The sequence below is a fragment of the Bactrocera dorsalis genome, chromosome 4 (genome assembly GCF_023373825.1).
Source record: "Bactrocera dorsalis isolate Fly_Bdor chromosome 4, ASM2337382v1, whole genome shotgun sequence".
NCBI classification, from domain to species: Eukaryota; Metazoa; Arthropoda; class Insecta; order Diptera; family Tephritidae; genus Bactrocera; species Bactrocera dorsalis.
Genome location: NC_064306.1, coordinates 24,678,306 through 24,694,114, shown reverse-complemented (window position 1 = coordinate 24,694,114; position 15,809 = coordinate 24,678,306). Strand labels below are relative to the sequence as shown.

General features: G+C 38.5%; 2 protein-coding genes across 3 annotated transcripts in view; both read right to left on the bottom strand.

The window, feature by feature from the left end:
* LOC125778303 (uncharacterized) overlaps positions 1-13,501 on the bottom strand; it is a 47,612-nt gene extending 34,111 nt beyond the window's left edge. Inside the window, exon 1 of the mRNA XM_049455190.1 lies at positions 11,943-13,501. Coding sequence (XP_049311147.1) covers positions 11,943-13,139 — 1,197 coding nt within the window. The 5' untranslated portion in view covers positions 13,140-13,501. The remainder of the gene's footprint in view (positions 1-11,942) is intronic.
* The window catches only part of LOC105221910 (facilitated trehalose transporter Tret1), a 166,625-nt gene that overhangs the window by 141,584 nt on the left and 9,232 nt on the right, over positions 1-15,809 (bottom strand). Inside the window, exons 5-6 of one of the 2 annotated variants that reach the window (XM_049455191.1) lie at positions 14,634-15,046; positions 13,585-14,569 (exon numbers count right to left, since the gene is read on the bottom strand). In XM_049455191.1, the coding sequence (XP_049311148.1) occupies positions 14,369-14,569; positions 14,634-15,046 (614 nt within the window). In that variant the 3' untranslated portion in view covers positions 13,585-14,368. Of the gene's footprint in view, positions 1-8,044; positions 8,710-13,584; positions 14,570-14,633; positions 15,047-15,809 lie in introns of those variants that run through there. The other variant, XM_049455193.1, reaches the window with a different exon arrangement.

Here is a 15,809-nt window from a genome sequence, read left to right as displayed (position 1 = left end):
AAAGATAATAGGGAATATATTCTTGAAAGACATTTTGTTAATTTTCATTATACTATTAATTATTTATAAAATTTGGTTAATTTTAATTCCAATTTCTCACTGGGCTACTTTTTTTTTGTGCTCACCAACACAGTAACAGATCCTCTCATGCCGACCACTGGTTTAGTAACTTTTGTGTTTTTTTCTTTGATATTTTCAATTTCTTTTGCACTTCTCTGGCAAACATTTTCCGCCTTTTCGACAGTGTCATGGATAAATTGATCCGAAACTCTTTGATTCGAGAGAGCGCTGTCAAAGTCCACATTTTTTATAACATTTGCCAATGATGCCACTATGGAAGAAATGTGTTAGGGAATTTTTAGTAAATGTTTTGGGAGTTTGTAATTTCCACACCACCGTACGCTACTCCAAACAACATATTAAATTGGATCTATTAAATATTACAATACTATTTACTAAATTACATTACATTTCGCAAGTATGATATATTTTTGTATCATGCAATAAATTGCATCTAAAACAATATCAAAATAGGCACAATTTATGAAAAAATATTTCTAAATTTCACTAAATAACTATATTTTTCTACTAATTAAAATTATTTACGAACCTGGATCCATCCTTCTTCTTATTGGGGAAATTGAAAAACCGTCGGGCTCCTACGCATCCAGCCACACACTTATCTGTTACAAAAGTAGTATTAAGTTGTATTTGTATTGCTATATGCATCCCTTATTATGAACAATAGCTGTAGGTATATGGAATAGCATTTGTCTTGTTGTAGACATCTGGCGCCGCGGCTGTCTGCTTGTCGAAACAATAGACATCTGGCGCCGCAGCCGTCTGCTTGTCTACTTAAACAAATGCTGAGTCTGGCCCCAGCTGTCTGCTTGTCTACTTAAACAATTGCTGAGTCTGGCGCCGCGGCTGTCTGCTTAGCTGCATTTGGCGCCGTATAGCATTATGTTCTTGTAATTTCCAGACGCAATATTCTAGAAGAACACGTCGGCATCAGCGAGAAGTGCGTGGCTATATAAGCCGTGGCAGCGCCAACGTAATCAACCAGTGCTAAGAGTAAACTGCTATAGTGTAGACGAGTTGTAAAATAAAGAGATTTTGTTGAAGTGAATTAAACGGCTTTTGGTTTAATTAAACCAAAACTAAAACTAGCAAGGAGTAAATTCGCAACAATACGTTAGGAAAACATAATATATTTATATACATGTATTTACGATGGCTTTAATAATACACTTACCAACTTTATTTTTAGTAAAAACACTTACTTACCTAAACACTATATTTTCATAACACAATTGCTTATGTACTCCACAATGAAAAAAAAACGAACTGATTTTGTCAGTCATTTTTAACGGGATTTTGTCTGGCAGTTCATTGTTTTGCTTGTCACCTGATTCGTAGCCCATGAACTTTCAGTATTGCCATACCAAACCGTGAGATCATGGGCTCTCTCAGAAAGCGAAGAGAGGAGTTTCGGATCAATTTATCCATGACAGTGTTACGGCCACTGCAGCGACTTTTTCAGTTTTCGGCTGGTTTTCTGTCACCGATACTGTGTTTTTGCCAGCAAATGTCAGCTAAACGATTTGTGCCTGTGTTTGCTTAGCGTTTCTCAATTTCAACTTTCTTCTTTTCGTGTGCCGTTTTAAGGTTTTATTTTTTACTTATTCTTAATGGCATGTGTCAATATTGCAATTTAAATTTTTGTTCAAGTTTGTATTTTTCTTAGCTTTTCCTCGGCCTTTCCTTCTTCTGGTTATGACAATTATGGCGGACGATTTGATGGATTTCAATTTTCCGCGTCGTGATGTCAGCAAATATAGTAAATAGTTGAGAAAGACACAGCCAGTCTGAGAGGAAATGGTCCAGCTTTTGGTTGTCTGCATAATTCACAGCTAAATTATGTGTAGATCTTGAATAAATTACTGACCCGAGTGGTCAAGACCTGATTTTGTTGAGCTTACAAATATTATGTACAGACTTATCAGCCAGAGGTTATGTCACAATAATAAAATAAGGCATCGAAAAATAACTAAATCAAAAATACCGAGGAGAGTCGATTCGGTGCTGTTCGGATTGAAGTTTGGAACGACTTGGCGCATTTTACATTGTTATATTAAAGTAAAAGCGTAACAAATACAGCTTGTGCTAGAACTAAGCTCGACCTTGCCAAGCGACATCTCTACGCTTTGAAAAGTTTCAAGAAAATCCGACATTTTCGACCCAAATTATCTTCAGCGATGAGGCCTTTTACTGGCTGAATAAATTTGTAAACAAGCACAATTTCCGCATTTGAGACGAAGAGCAACCTGAAGAGATTCACGAGCTGCTATTTCATCTAGAAAGGAGAACGGTTAGGTGTGGTTTATAGGCCGTAGAATCATCGGTCCATATTTCTTTAAAACTTATGCCAGTAAGAACGAAACCGTCAATTGCAGCCGTTATCGCGCCATGATAACTGACTATTTGATGCCTGAAATTGAAGCTCGTGATCTCAACGACATTTGGGTTTAAGAAGTCAGCACATCGCATCAATCAATAGATTTATTGAGAGAACACTTCCGTGAGCAGACATGAATACCGATGCTTGTTTCCATTAATTTATTTTGAGACCAATTAGGTAATTATAGGCATTTTATACCTTGCCACGAAGTTTGGAACATACATTTTTTTGCACACGACATTTTCTGCCCAATAAGCAGCTCATTTGTCGAAACCGCCTATATCGGACAACTGTCATACAAACTGAACGCCCGGATTTGTATCATCTGGTCTGGCTGCAATGGTACAGTCGGAACACAGACCCTTGTTTTCCTTTTGTTTTTGACCTTTTGGCTGACGCTTTAGCTTTTTCAACCAACCTTTTCAAGATGCTGGCAGTTCTAGTTTCAAGTTGGGCTAATCAAGCTTAGCTCTTGTCTTGGTGGTGGCTGTCATAGTGCACGTTGAGAACTTTGCTCTCTTTTCGGAACAACGACGTTCTTTTGGCATTTTTGTAGAATAGCTGATGTTATCGCTCATATTGGACTTACAAGTGAGGAGGAAAGCAAGTGCACTTGTGCATATCCCCCAATACGCAAGTAAGGCTATTTTATCTATCGCAGATATTCGTAAGCTACGTTCGAACTCCTTAAATACTCCAGGCAGGCTGTTCCTTAACATTGGTCGCATGACACCTCCAGCCTTATTAAGACTTCACATTCGAATACTGCCCAATTGAGGAGCAACAATCACCGCACTATAAAGTCAGACCTTAGCTAGATACCTCCCAATTGCAAGAGGATCACACTTTTTCCAACCAGTCCCTGCCACAGTCCGGGCATATGTTGTATATATTATTAGCTGTCACCTTTGGGGAGGGCTCAGCGGAAAATTTTGCCGACCGCTACAGTGCTTTTTATTATTTACGGATTGTTACACCACATATTTGAAATCAATAACAGATGCATATACCTATTCTAAAATGAATCTAAGTCATAAAAAAGATATCAACTGAAAATTTAAATTTGCAATGGTCTTTTATAATATACCCTAGAAGTAAATACCAGACACTGTATTAGCATATTAAATGTACTAAAAGTATGATGAAATAAGCATCTGTTTCTAGCAAATTAAAATTATGCCGTTATATGCAATTATGAATTCTCTAGGAATATCACAACCGAAGCTCATGTCAAATATTCAAAAATGCAAATAATGCAAAAAACACAAGAAATATTAATACGAAATTATTATTGTGAAAACAGGTATACATTGCGTCGATACATCGAAACCAGCTTTAGCTTACATAAGACTTAGAAGAACTTGTTCAATTTTATTTTTGTCACGTCTAACCGAATTTCTTCGTTTCTATTAAAATAATTTTTTTACTCTTTTAATTTGTTTTACTTCTTTCGCCTTCAGCAAAGTTCACTGCCCGCATGGCGATTTCGTGCGATTTTTGGTCGGTTTCCTTTCAGCGGCTTTTTGGCTCGTTCTTAAGCTTTTGTATTTACAAAAAATACATTTTTGTTTTTTCTTTCTCTACTTTTTCTATATTAAGTAACAGCATGACATAATTGAATTTTACATAAATTACAGATTGTTGAGGCAAAAAAGTATAATAGGTTTTAAATTTTTCATAATTAGTAGCTCCGCGCCTTTCTTTCTTTCCTTCCTTTCTGCCGCGATTGCTTTGTATTTACATCAGTGGTGCGACGCCTCAATACTACTACATTTTACGTTTGCGCTGCACAAACATTGCTATAGATTTTCGCTGCCATGTACGCTGAACAAATTTCTACTGTATTTTTTTTTTTTTACATTCAGGGAAAAAAATTATTGGCAAATTTGGAAAAAAATATCAGAAATATTTATTGAATTCTTTTTGTGTAATACTTGAAAATTTATAAAGTCGTTGACTAAATGGCTCGTTTCGATAATACATCATCAATATTGAGTTCCCCTTTATACTCCTGAACAGTAGTGTACATTTATTGCAACGACTTAATATTTTGTAACACAAAACACGCTTCCCCTTCATCAGTTTCAATAAAAAAATAATTTTCTTGCCATTCGCTTGAAAATATTTTAAAAATTCGAAGTGTTTCTGTCAGTGTATTCTTTGTGTTGACCTAGCGTACGTGTTCAGCCGCTTTCGTGTGTGTGTGATATTTTTCGCAGTAGCAGAATTATCAGTCAAACACGCGTGTTTGGATTTTTTTTGCGTTGAGCGCCACTGGTATAGAAGGCCAGCTAGAGTTGAACAAGTTTTCGTTGAGCTGAGGCAACAAATGTGGGTCAAATATTACTTTTCGATCGGTTAAGTCAGTTTATCTACAAAACGCAAACCTACATACATATTAAATTAACTAATTAAACTCGCAGTTGCAGGCAAAAAAAAGAGATGCCGAAATGCGTGAATATGAAGAGCTTGGCAAGCTCGAAAATTCTCCGAAAAAGGGTGACGACTAACAGAAGTTTTCAGGACCGAAGCATATCCTTGTAGAACCCCCAGAGATGACCTAGTGACAGATGCCCAGAGCACACTAAAATTATGGAGGGAAAAATTCCCCAGTCTGCTGAATGGCATTGAAAGTATAACACCAGGAGATCTTGAACCCGATTCTCCAATCGATGACGATGCAGCAGACGTTCCATTACCCGACCATGAATAAAATCGAATAGCAATTATCCGTCTGAAGAACAGCAAGGCGGCGGGGCCGATGGATTGCCGGCCGAGCTATTAAAACACGGCGGCGAAGAACTGAGGAGCATGCATACGCATCTTTGTAGAATATGGTGGGACGAAAGCATTCCCGACGATTGGAATTTAAGTGTGCTCTGCCTAATCCACAAAAAGACCCGTTAAAAGAGGATGGAATAAGAAGAGGTGCTTCGTCAATTTTGAATCTTCTTTTGACAGAGCGAAAAGAAGCTGTCTTTATGCCGCCATGTCTGAATTTAGTATCACCTAAAAACTAATACGGCTGGTTCCGTTGAGGCCTCATCTCGCTGGGTGTCTCACAAAAAAAGTGTTCTCGCCGTAGACAGCATAACTAATTATTGGTTCAATTAAAATTAAAAAATCAAAAATATTCCTTTGGTACATATGTATGTATATAAATCTCGTGTTTAAACTAAAGAAAACAAAAAAAATAAAATTTTCATATTTTCTCAGACTTTGAACAATAAATCTCATCTTTTGGTAAAATTTTCGCCATTTATACGCTTCAAAAATAAGTTTTAATGAAAAAAAAAACAAAATCAATAAATAGATAATGTTATTTTAAAGATTAATTGTTAAAAAGTGTACATAATTCAAACTAAATGGGTTCATAACTTTTCGAGAAATCGTGTCCACCGACTTCAAAATTAGGGTTTTGAGAAAAACGCATTTAAATTTGGTGTTCTACGTGGCCTGATGGTTGGTACTTCCGAAGGATCTATCTTTATAATCATACAAGGATCGATTTAAATTTTTTTTTTAACAAGATAAAAAACAAAAAATCGATTTCAAATCCACCCAACCCTTTAAAAGTTGCTTAAAATGTGTTTTTAGACTCAGAAGCTGCAACTTCCGTGTCATAGATAAACATATATAGTCGTGTCCGGTTATAGGGATTGGTTTTGTATGAAAATATTTATGAAAACGTTGTGTTCATGTAATTTGTTTAGCTATGGCAGCTGTCCAGTTATGAAGACTTCGATTTGGAGATTTTCACTATGCTCTTTAATTTTAATCAGTTTCATCATCATCACTTTTCTCAGTATTGCGACTCACTTCAAAAATATACTCGTAGAAATAAAGAGAAAATTGGAACGAGTTTACTTGCAGATCTATACATTTATGTACATAGCTATAAGCTTTAAGGATATCTGCCAAAGATAAAAAGATATTTATGTAAAAGCGCATTTCCACAGTCTTTAAAATGTTGCAACCGAACTTAGGTATAATTTTCAATGTTGGACGGTTGACTCCCATGAAACCACCTAACAATATCATTTGGAGTTATAAATAACAGCATTCCTTAGAAGCTTCGGATTTCAGAACCAAAATATCGCCGAAAATCTACATACAAACTTTTGTGCAATGCGCACATTTATATATATGTATATCATGTATATGTTTAAGAAAAAAATATTCTTAACTAAGTGTAAACAAAATGTGCCCATTCTATTCTAAATTACCATTGAATGAGCTCATACAAACCTCAGCGAATAGAAAAAAGTTTGTAGAAAGTTCAGTGAATGATAAGTCTTTCAATGAAAAGGGGCATAACACTATATTAACATACTGTATATATAACCATGAGTAATTTGTAATGTACTTGTAATTACAATCGATGAATGTTTGACTCAAAGTCAATTAAAACAAGTAAAGAGTGACTAAATTCGGATATAAGCAAAAGCAGTTGCAAGGATAAGTTCGGGGAAATTGGCAAAACTTTATATTTATTGAAAACTGGTACATAATAATTCAATATTAATTTTTGGAATAAACCTAATGGGTTAAAATTAAATTTACTGTCATTAACAAAATACATTGTGGGAAAAAAGTAAATAGAACGCAAAATATTTTATTAGTCATCAATATTTATTTTGTCGCCTTCAAAGTAATCTCCACCAGATGTAATACAATTATGCCGATTTTTTCAGTCCTCGAAAAACTTTTCTTAAGTAAATCCATGAATTGTTTTTCCATAAAGCGGCCGTTTTCGACGGATGTTCTCGCGTAAACGCCTCAATTAGACCAAATAGAACTCTTTATTGACCGGCTGTCCGTCCGTCATGACGACACCACGAATATTGACAAAAAACAATCGAACTCGTCCAGAACGGGGAATGTCTTAAACGAACTCTTGAACGTCTTTGAATACTTTGTACCCCTCGTAAATTTTTGTTTGCACCGTTTCCGCACACCAGTTAGTTAGTTAGAAATATAGAATTTGGGACAAATTCGTTGTTCGATATACTGATTCCTTGTAAAAATCGTAATGCACTAATGAGGTGCACCAACTTAAGCAGCTATTGTAAATAAACTGGTTGACAGATCATGCTCATATTTTTTTTGCAATTTTTTTTTTAGTATTATGTACAGGGGAATTTAAACTCGATACGGTGCTTTTTACACAATATATGTATTGTTACGAATTTACTGCTTGCTAGTTTACTTTGTTAGGTTCGTATCTCTGGATTGACAAATAAAATCAACACTGTTTAATTTAATTCAACAACTCTTTATTTCACAACTCGTCTACACTATAGCAGTTTACTCTTAGCACTGATTGATTACGTTGGCGCTGCCACGGCTTATATAGCCACGCACTTCTCGCTGATGCCGACGTGTCCTTCTAGAATATCGCGTCTGGAAATTACCAGAACATACGGCTATACGGCGCCAGACGCAAGCAGACAGTCGCGGCGCCAGACTCAGATATTGTTTACCTAGACAAGCAGACAGTGCGGCGCCAGATGTCTATTGTTTCGACGAGCAGACAGCCGTGGCGCCAGATGTCTACAACAAGACAAATGCTATTCCATATACCTACAGCTATTGTTCATAATCAGGGATGCATATAGTAATACAAATATAACTTAATACTACTTTTGTAACACTGCCCTCCACTAAAGCCTAATCGTCCCGATTAGGCACAAATCCTCTTGAACCAAATGGGGCGAGCCTCTCCAAATGTACTACTTTCATTTTACGTCGTGCTTTTCCATTTCTTTGTATGCGGTATACCACGTCATTTAGTCGTTTCATCACCATATAGGGTCCTTCCCAGGCTGTCTGCAGTTTCGGGGACAAGCCTTTCTTTCGAAGTGGATTGTACAACAGGACCAGATCACCTTCTTCAAAACCTTTTGAATTTGCCGCTTGATCGAACCGGTCCTTCATCTTATTGCTCATCAGATGCGTATGCTGTCTTACCATTAGATGCAATTCATTCATTTCTTCCTTTAAGGCAGAACAATAATCTCCATCATTTCTTACAGCTGTAGGATTCGTTCCAAACTTAAGATCAGCAGGGAGTCGCAGATCAGATCCGAAAATAATCTTTGCTGGCGTGTAACCAGTTGTCTCGTGCTTCGCTAAACGATACGCCAGCAGGAACATCTGGATGCACTTGTCCCAATTCCGTTGATCTTTATCAACGATTTTCCGCAGATGTTCTTCAAGCGTTCGGTTGAATCTCTCTACCATCCCATCTGATTGTGGGTGTAACGCTGTTGTCCGTGTTTTGTGGATGCCCAATAATGTACAGACTTCTTGGAAAATGGAAGATTCGAAATTCCTGCCTTGATCTGAGTGTAATTCGACGGGCACTCCGAACCTTGTTATCCAATTTTCTACAAACGCTTCGGCTACGGTCTTCGCTTCCTGGTTTGGTAAGGCATATACTTCTGGCCATTTACTGAAATAGTCCATGACAACCAGTAGATATTTGTTACCGGCCGTACTGGTTGGGAACGGACCTGCAACATCCATTGCGACTCGTTCAAATGGTGATCCCACGTTGTACTGTTGTAGCCTACCGCGACTTTTGGCTTTAGGACCTTTAGCTGCCATGCACTCTACGCAATTACTTATCCATTCTGCTATGGAATCTCGACAACCGATCCAGTAGAACCGCTGTTTAATCTTCTCTATAGTTTTTGTAATTCCAAGGTGCCCTCCACTAGGTCCATTGTGATATTCTTTCAACACTTTCGGGATCATGGACTTCGGTACTATGGTCAACAGACGAGACTGTTTGCCATCTTCACTTTCCCAGGTACGATGAAGGTATCCATTAACGAGGTTTATGCTGTTCCATTGGGCCCAATATGCTTTTGCAGTTGGACTCTCGCTACTTATTTGTTCCTTTGGTGGTCGTACCCCATTTTCTTTGGCTATTATCAGCTTTGCAAGATCAGGGTCCTCCAGCTGATTGATTCTGATGCGGTGAGGAGTCCAATCATCTTCAGGTTCTATATTCAATAATCGCACGTCGATTATACCTTCTTTTCCCTCTGATTTGGAGCAATGTTTACATTCCAGTGGACAAGGGCGACGTGATAATGCATCCGCATTTTTGTGGTGAATCCCCTTTCGATGTTCCGTTTCGAAGTCATAATTCTGTAATCTTTCGATCCATCGTGCAATTTGGCCTTCCGGATTCTTAAACTGTAATAACCATTTTAATGCTGCATGATCAGTCCTCAGCAAGAATCGTTGTCCATACAAATACTTGTGGAAATGTTTTACACATTCCACCACAGCTAGTAGTTCTTTTCGCGTCACACAGTAGTTTTTCTCTGGTTTCCCGAGCACTCTGCTGTAATACCCAATTACTCTTTCTTGCCCGTCGATGAGCTGAGACAGGACACCTCCAATTCCATAAGCGCTCGCATCTGTATCCAGGATGAATTTCTTTCCAGGTATTGGATAAGCCAACATCGGCGCCGTACAAAGTAGTTCTTTAAGCTGCTCAAACGCTTTTTCTTGTTCCAACTGCCATACAAACGGGCGATTCTTCTTTGTTAAATCATGTAAACTTCTAGCCACGTTCGCAAATCCAGGTACAAAACGGCGGTAATACGTGCATAAGCCGAGGAAGCTGCGGAGTTCATGTATGTTGGTGGGTTGAGGCCAATCTTTAACTGCTTTTATTTTTCCCTCCTCGGTGTGAATCCCCTCAGTTGACACTTTATGTCCGAGATATGTGACCTGCTTCTTCCATAATGAACACTTTTTGGGATTCAAGTGTAATCCGGCTGATGCTATTCGCTGAAAGACTTCCTCTAGATTTTCCAGATGATCATCAAAACTTTTTCCCATGATGATAATGTCATCAAGATACACCAAACATGTCTTCCAGTTGAGTCCTTTTAACACATGTTCCATCAGTCGCTCGAACGTTGCAGGCGCATTACATAACCCAAATGGCATCACAGAGAATTCCCATAACCCGTCGCCCATACTGAAAGCGGTCTTTTCACGGTCACATTCATCAATCTCGACTTGCCAATATCCACTTTGTAGATCTAATGTAGAAAACCATTTCGCTCCAGACAAGGTGTCTAATGTATCGTCGATTCTTGGTAGAGGATAACTGTCTTTCTTTGTGACATCATTCAACTTCCTATAATCTACGCAGAAACGGGTGCTACCATCTTTCTTTTTAACTAAGACGATAGGTGAGCTCCATGGACTTATTGAAGGTTCGATTACACCGTTTTTGTGCATGTCTTCAATAATTTTGTTAGCATCCTCACGTTTTGCTAGTGGAACCCTACGCGGAGCTTGTCGGATTGGTTTAGCGTCCCCAGTATTTATGCGATGTTTGACAATGCCGGTTCTTCCTGTGTTTCCTTCGTTTGCAAATATGGATGCGTATTTTTCTAATAGTTTTTCTGCTTTTAATTTTTCATTTCCATGCAGTTCGTTCAGCAAATTATTTAGGAGTGTAGGACTTATCTGCTGTGGCTCAATAGTAGGTTTCTGTTGTGACCGTTCGCATCGTGCTATTGCACTTATATTCTGGCACTGTCCAATTACTGCTCCTTTCTTCAGACTTATAGGCGTGTTGAATTCATTCACTACTCTGACCGGAATGGTGGCGTCTTCTCTAGTTTTCACAAGCGTTCTTCCTACCAATATGGGTGTATCTATTTTTGTTGGTTCCACAATCCACAACTCTTCAGTCCCACCTCCTCCATTCACTTTGGCCCATACAATCGCTCAGATTTTGGTTTAATACTCTGATTATCATCAACAATCACCCTCTTACTTTCAACGTTGGTCACATATCCGGTGTTTATAGGCATCTCCATGTTCTGGCAAAACAGCATTTGCTTGTTTAAATCCAAAGTAACCCCGTGATCAATCATGAAATCTACTCCCATTATAATTTCATCCGTGATTTCTGCTACGATGAAGGTGTGATTAACTTCCAGGGTACCAATCATCACTTCGCAAAACACTTTTCCCGCGACAGCTGCTTCCTCCCCGGTGGCCGTTCGAAGCTTGTAACCGACTAATGGTTCAACCGTTCCTCTTACCACATCCGGTCGGATGATTGAATGTGTGGCACCAGTATCCAAAGTAAGCGTTGACAGTCGTCCATTTACGATGCCGTTGATAGTAAGATTGTTGTCATGGCGACCTATTTGCGATATCGAGATGGCGGGGCAAATAGTTGTGGGAACCAGCTCACGCCCCTTTGAACTGTTCCGTTTTAGTTTAACGACTTGTGAGATGTGGATGCTCCGTCCTCGTTATCTGTTGGTTGTTTCCGTTTTGATGGGTTTACTTTTATATTGCAATTCCGGGCAAAGTGACCCGCTTTTCCACAGTTGAAACATCTGCCTGTTGTATTTACTCGCGGTGCAGCAATTGCCTTCAGAGTCTTCAACATTTCTTCCATCAGCGCCGGTTGTTCCATTTCAACCCTTTGTACTTTGTGTGCTGGTTTACTTAGTAGGGAAGCTGTTTCCTGTGTGAGGGCGTGCGAAACCGTTTCAGCAAACGTTCTTTTTGGCAAGGCATATGTGGCGCGTTTGGTGTCCACATCACGAATTCCATTTATGAAACATTGAATTTTTACCCTCTCAATGTAATCCGCAGGTGCATCTGCATTTGCCAAATGAGCCAGTCGTTCTATTTCAGTCGCGAACTCTTGCAATGATTCGTTCATCTTCTGACCCCTATTTTGCAGTTCGATCTGGTATATTTGTTTCCGGTGCTCACTACCATATCGTCTTTCTATCGCACTCATCAATGCCTCATAGTTGTCCCGTTCACAGTCTGGAATAGTCTGAAGGATTTCTGCCGCAGGTCCTTTCAATGATACAAACAAGGATGCCACTTTGTCTGCTGCATTCCAGTTATTGGCCATTGCTGTCTTTTCAAACTGAAGTTTGAAAATTTGAAATGGAATACTTCCATCGAATGTGGGTGCCTTCAGTCTTGGATTATTTGTTGATGGTGCAGGGCCATGCAGTTGCAGTTCTCGCATACGATTACTCAGTTGAAGAAATTCTGATCTTAAATTTTCTTCGTTATTTTTTATTGTGCTTAATTCGTCTTCAAATTTTGAAAATTTCTCTTGCACTTGTGTATTATTTTCTGTAATCTGTTGTACCAAACGCTTTTCTAACTGCATATTATTTTCAGTCATTTGTTGTGTAAGGCGAGACTCTAACTGTGATGTATTTTCAGCTATTTGCGTTATTTGCTGTGCCAGACGATTTTCTGTTTGCACTGCATTTTCTGTTATTTGTGATATATTTTCGGCTATTTGCTGTGCCAGACGATTTTCTGTTTGCACTGCTTTTTCTGCATTTTCAGCTATTTGCTGTGCCAGACGATTTCCTGTTTGCACTGCATTTTCTGTATTTTCAGCTATTTTCTGTATAGCCACTAACAGCATGTTCATGTCTGCACTTGATGATGTTCGTTGTTCTTCTACTTTTTCTTCTACCTTTGTAGAAGTTTCTGGCCCATCAAATTCGAACTCGTCCACATTAATTCCATCCGCTTCCATTGCTTTACGTAATCGTGCCTGCAGATCCGCCTTTTGCCCGCTTATCGGCAAATTACGCTCCTCCAGTTCCTTTTTTAATTGCTGAATTCTCAATTCTCCGAATTTAACCATCTTGAATTTGGATTATTTGACAATCCCACTTCTGACACCAATTGTTACGAATTTACTGCTTGCTAGTTTACTTTGTTAGGTTCGTATCTCTGGATTGACAAATAAAATCAACACTGTTTAATTTAATTCAACAACTCTTTATTTCACAACTCGTCTACACTATAGCAGTTTACTCTTAGCACTGATTGATTACGTTGGCGCTGCCACGGCTTATATAGCCACGCACTTCTCGCTGATGCCGACGTGTCCTTCTAGAATATCGCGTCTGGAAATTACCAGAACATACGGCTATACGGCGCCAGACGCAAGCAGACAGTCGCGGCGCCAGACTCAGATATTGTTTACCTAGACAAGCAGACAGTGCGGCGCCAGATGTCTATTGTTTCGACGAGCAGACAGCCGTGGCGCCAGATGTCTACAACAAGACAAATGCTATTCCATATACCTACAGCTATTGTTCATAATCAGGGATGCATATAGTAATACAAATATAACTTAATACTACTTTTGTAACAGTATATATGTATGTACCTATAAGCTAAGTTGCAACTAACATACATAGTTACAAGACAGAATGTTTTTTGTCAACCTTGGTTTATCATATGTTTTCTCTCGGAATCTTTTCCGAAACTAGAAGCGTGTTAGCACCCAAACCAACAGTAATAAAACGAGCAGCATCAGTTTAGAGTGCTTTTGTTCTCCTTTATTTTATCTAAGGCAAATTTAAAAACAAATTAATGAGCATTTTATTTAGGCCATAAGCCATCTTTTAGGGAGAACTTGCTGAGTTGCTGCAGTTATTATTTGAAAGTTTATTTTTATACTCTCTGTGTGTAAATCGACTTTATACTTAGAAATAATCTGCAAATTGCCGGTTTTCTTATCGCCGTTCTACTTATTATTTTTGGCAAAACTGCTGGGCGCTTAATCAGTAGAACATGCTTTTTTGGAAGCAAACGCACGCTTTCCCTCTCACACATATTCGGTTGACTGTAGTCCAGCATTCGACCATATCACCGTCAATTTCACCTTCATTTCGGTTATTTCAAATTATTAATATTAGTTGTTGGTTATAAAGCACGCGATGCTTTTTCGTGGTCTAACTATATGATGCCGATTTTTCACCCAAAGCTACTAAGCTATTTGTATTTAAATATTAAATATCCCTATTTCGTATTCCACAAACTTCCGTAACAAATAATTAATTAATAACTTATGTAATTAGTTTCTCAATCGTTCGCCATTGATTTGCCCTTCGTTTCTGGCAGAAATATGAGCAAGTAAATACCGGTGATCACACATGAGCTGGCGCACGAATACATTGTGATCGATATGCCCAGATTGAAGAGAAAATATGGATACAACTTCAGCGTGATGAAGACCATAATGCTGCAAAACATCATTGCAATCGACTGAGCCTGAGCACGAATCTAAAACAATTATAAAGTATTAATAATTTTCTTTTAAATAACCCTTCTCCCACATCAGACTAACCTTTGCCGGCAGTATTTCCACAATTATCGTAAAGGTTAGCGAGATTACGCCAAAAGAGGCTGTTGCGGTGACAAAAGCAACCGCCACCAGTGGAACCCAATTGTATTCGGCTTTTGTTGCACCATCGGTGAATTGTACGAATGCACCAAAGCCGAACATGCCAAGCGCCATGCCAGCGGTCGAGGCCAACATTAGTGTTTTACGACCAAATTTTTCAACCAAAATGGAAGCCAATAGTGTGCACAATATCTGCACCACACCCACAAAGATCGTACAGTCCTGTGGATTTAATGTCGAACCGGATTCAGCAAATATATGCGACATATAATTTACGAATGCGAAACTGCTCGAAAATTGATTTTGTAAGCAGAGTACAAAGGCGATCGCAAATTTCTTTAAAGCCGACTTGTTGACTGAAAAATTAGGCAAAGAAATAAAAAAGTTAAAAAAATTAACGAAAATGCCTTGGTGCAATAGAAGAAAGATTCAGTATGACATTAGAGAGAAGAAGTGGTGTTGAAACGACTGGCATGTGTCAGAAGGTTAACAAATTAGAGGAAATGAGAAAACTAGACTCAGAAGTTCTGAAGTTATGAGTTGCTTTTGAACAATTAATTTCCTGTCTAAATAAACTTGACCCCCTGTACTCACAAGGCAGCTGACATGCTTCGCTATCATATTTATGTAAAGGCTAAATTGAGATTTTGATTCATAGAGATACCATGCTCAAAAAAATTATATACATATCTTTCCAGGATCTTTCTTCGAAAGATATTTTCTGCAACTCCAATCACATACTGTCGGCCAATGGACTTCCAGACTGCCAATCATCTGCAGCAATGAAACCAGATCTAATGTTCACCATCGAAGGAAGTATTGTTGAATTATTTTTCACGCGTTCGAAAACATTCTGCTGGTATACTTTCGCCTCAGTTTTACCCCCCTTTTCATAGAAGAGTTTGTCCATTACAGGAGACTCCAACAAAACCATTACCCTTAAAGAAGCTAGATGGTGAACATGTTGAACTCTTGGAATAATAATTTTTGCGACTTGCGAAGTTTGTGCCTAGATTTTGTCGTATTGCTTATTAAAAACTTCTTCAGCAGTGAACAATTTTTTCATCTGTAAAAAGGAGACTTTTAGGGCCGTTGACCGCGTATCACTGAAGAAGCCGC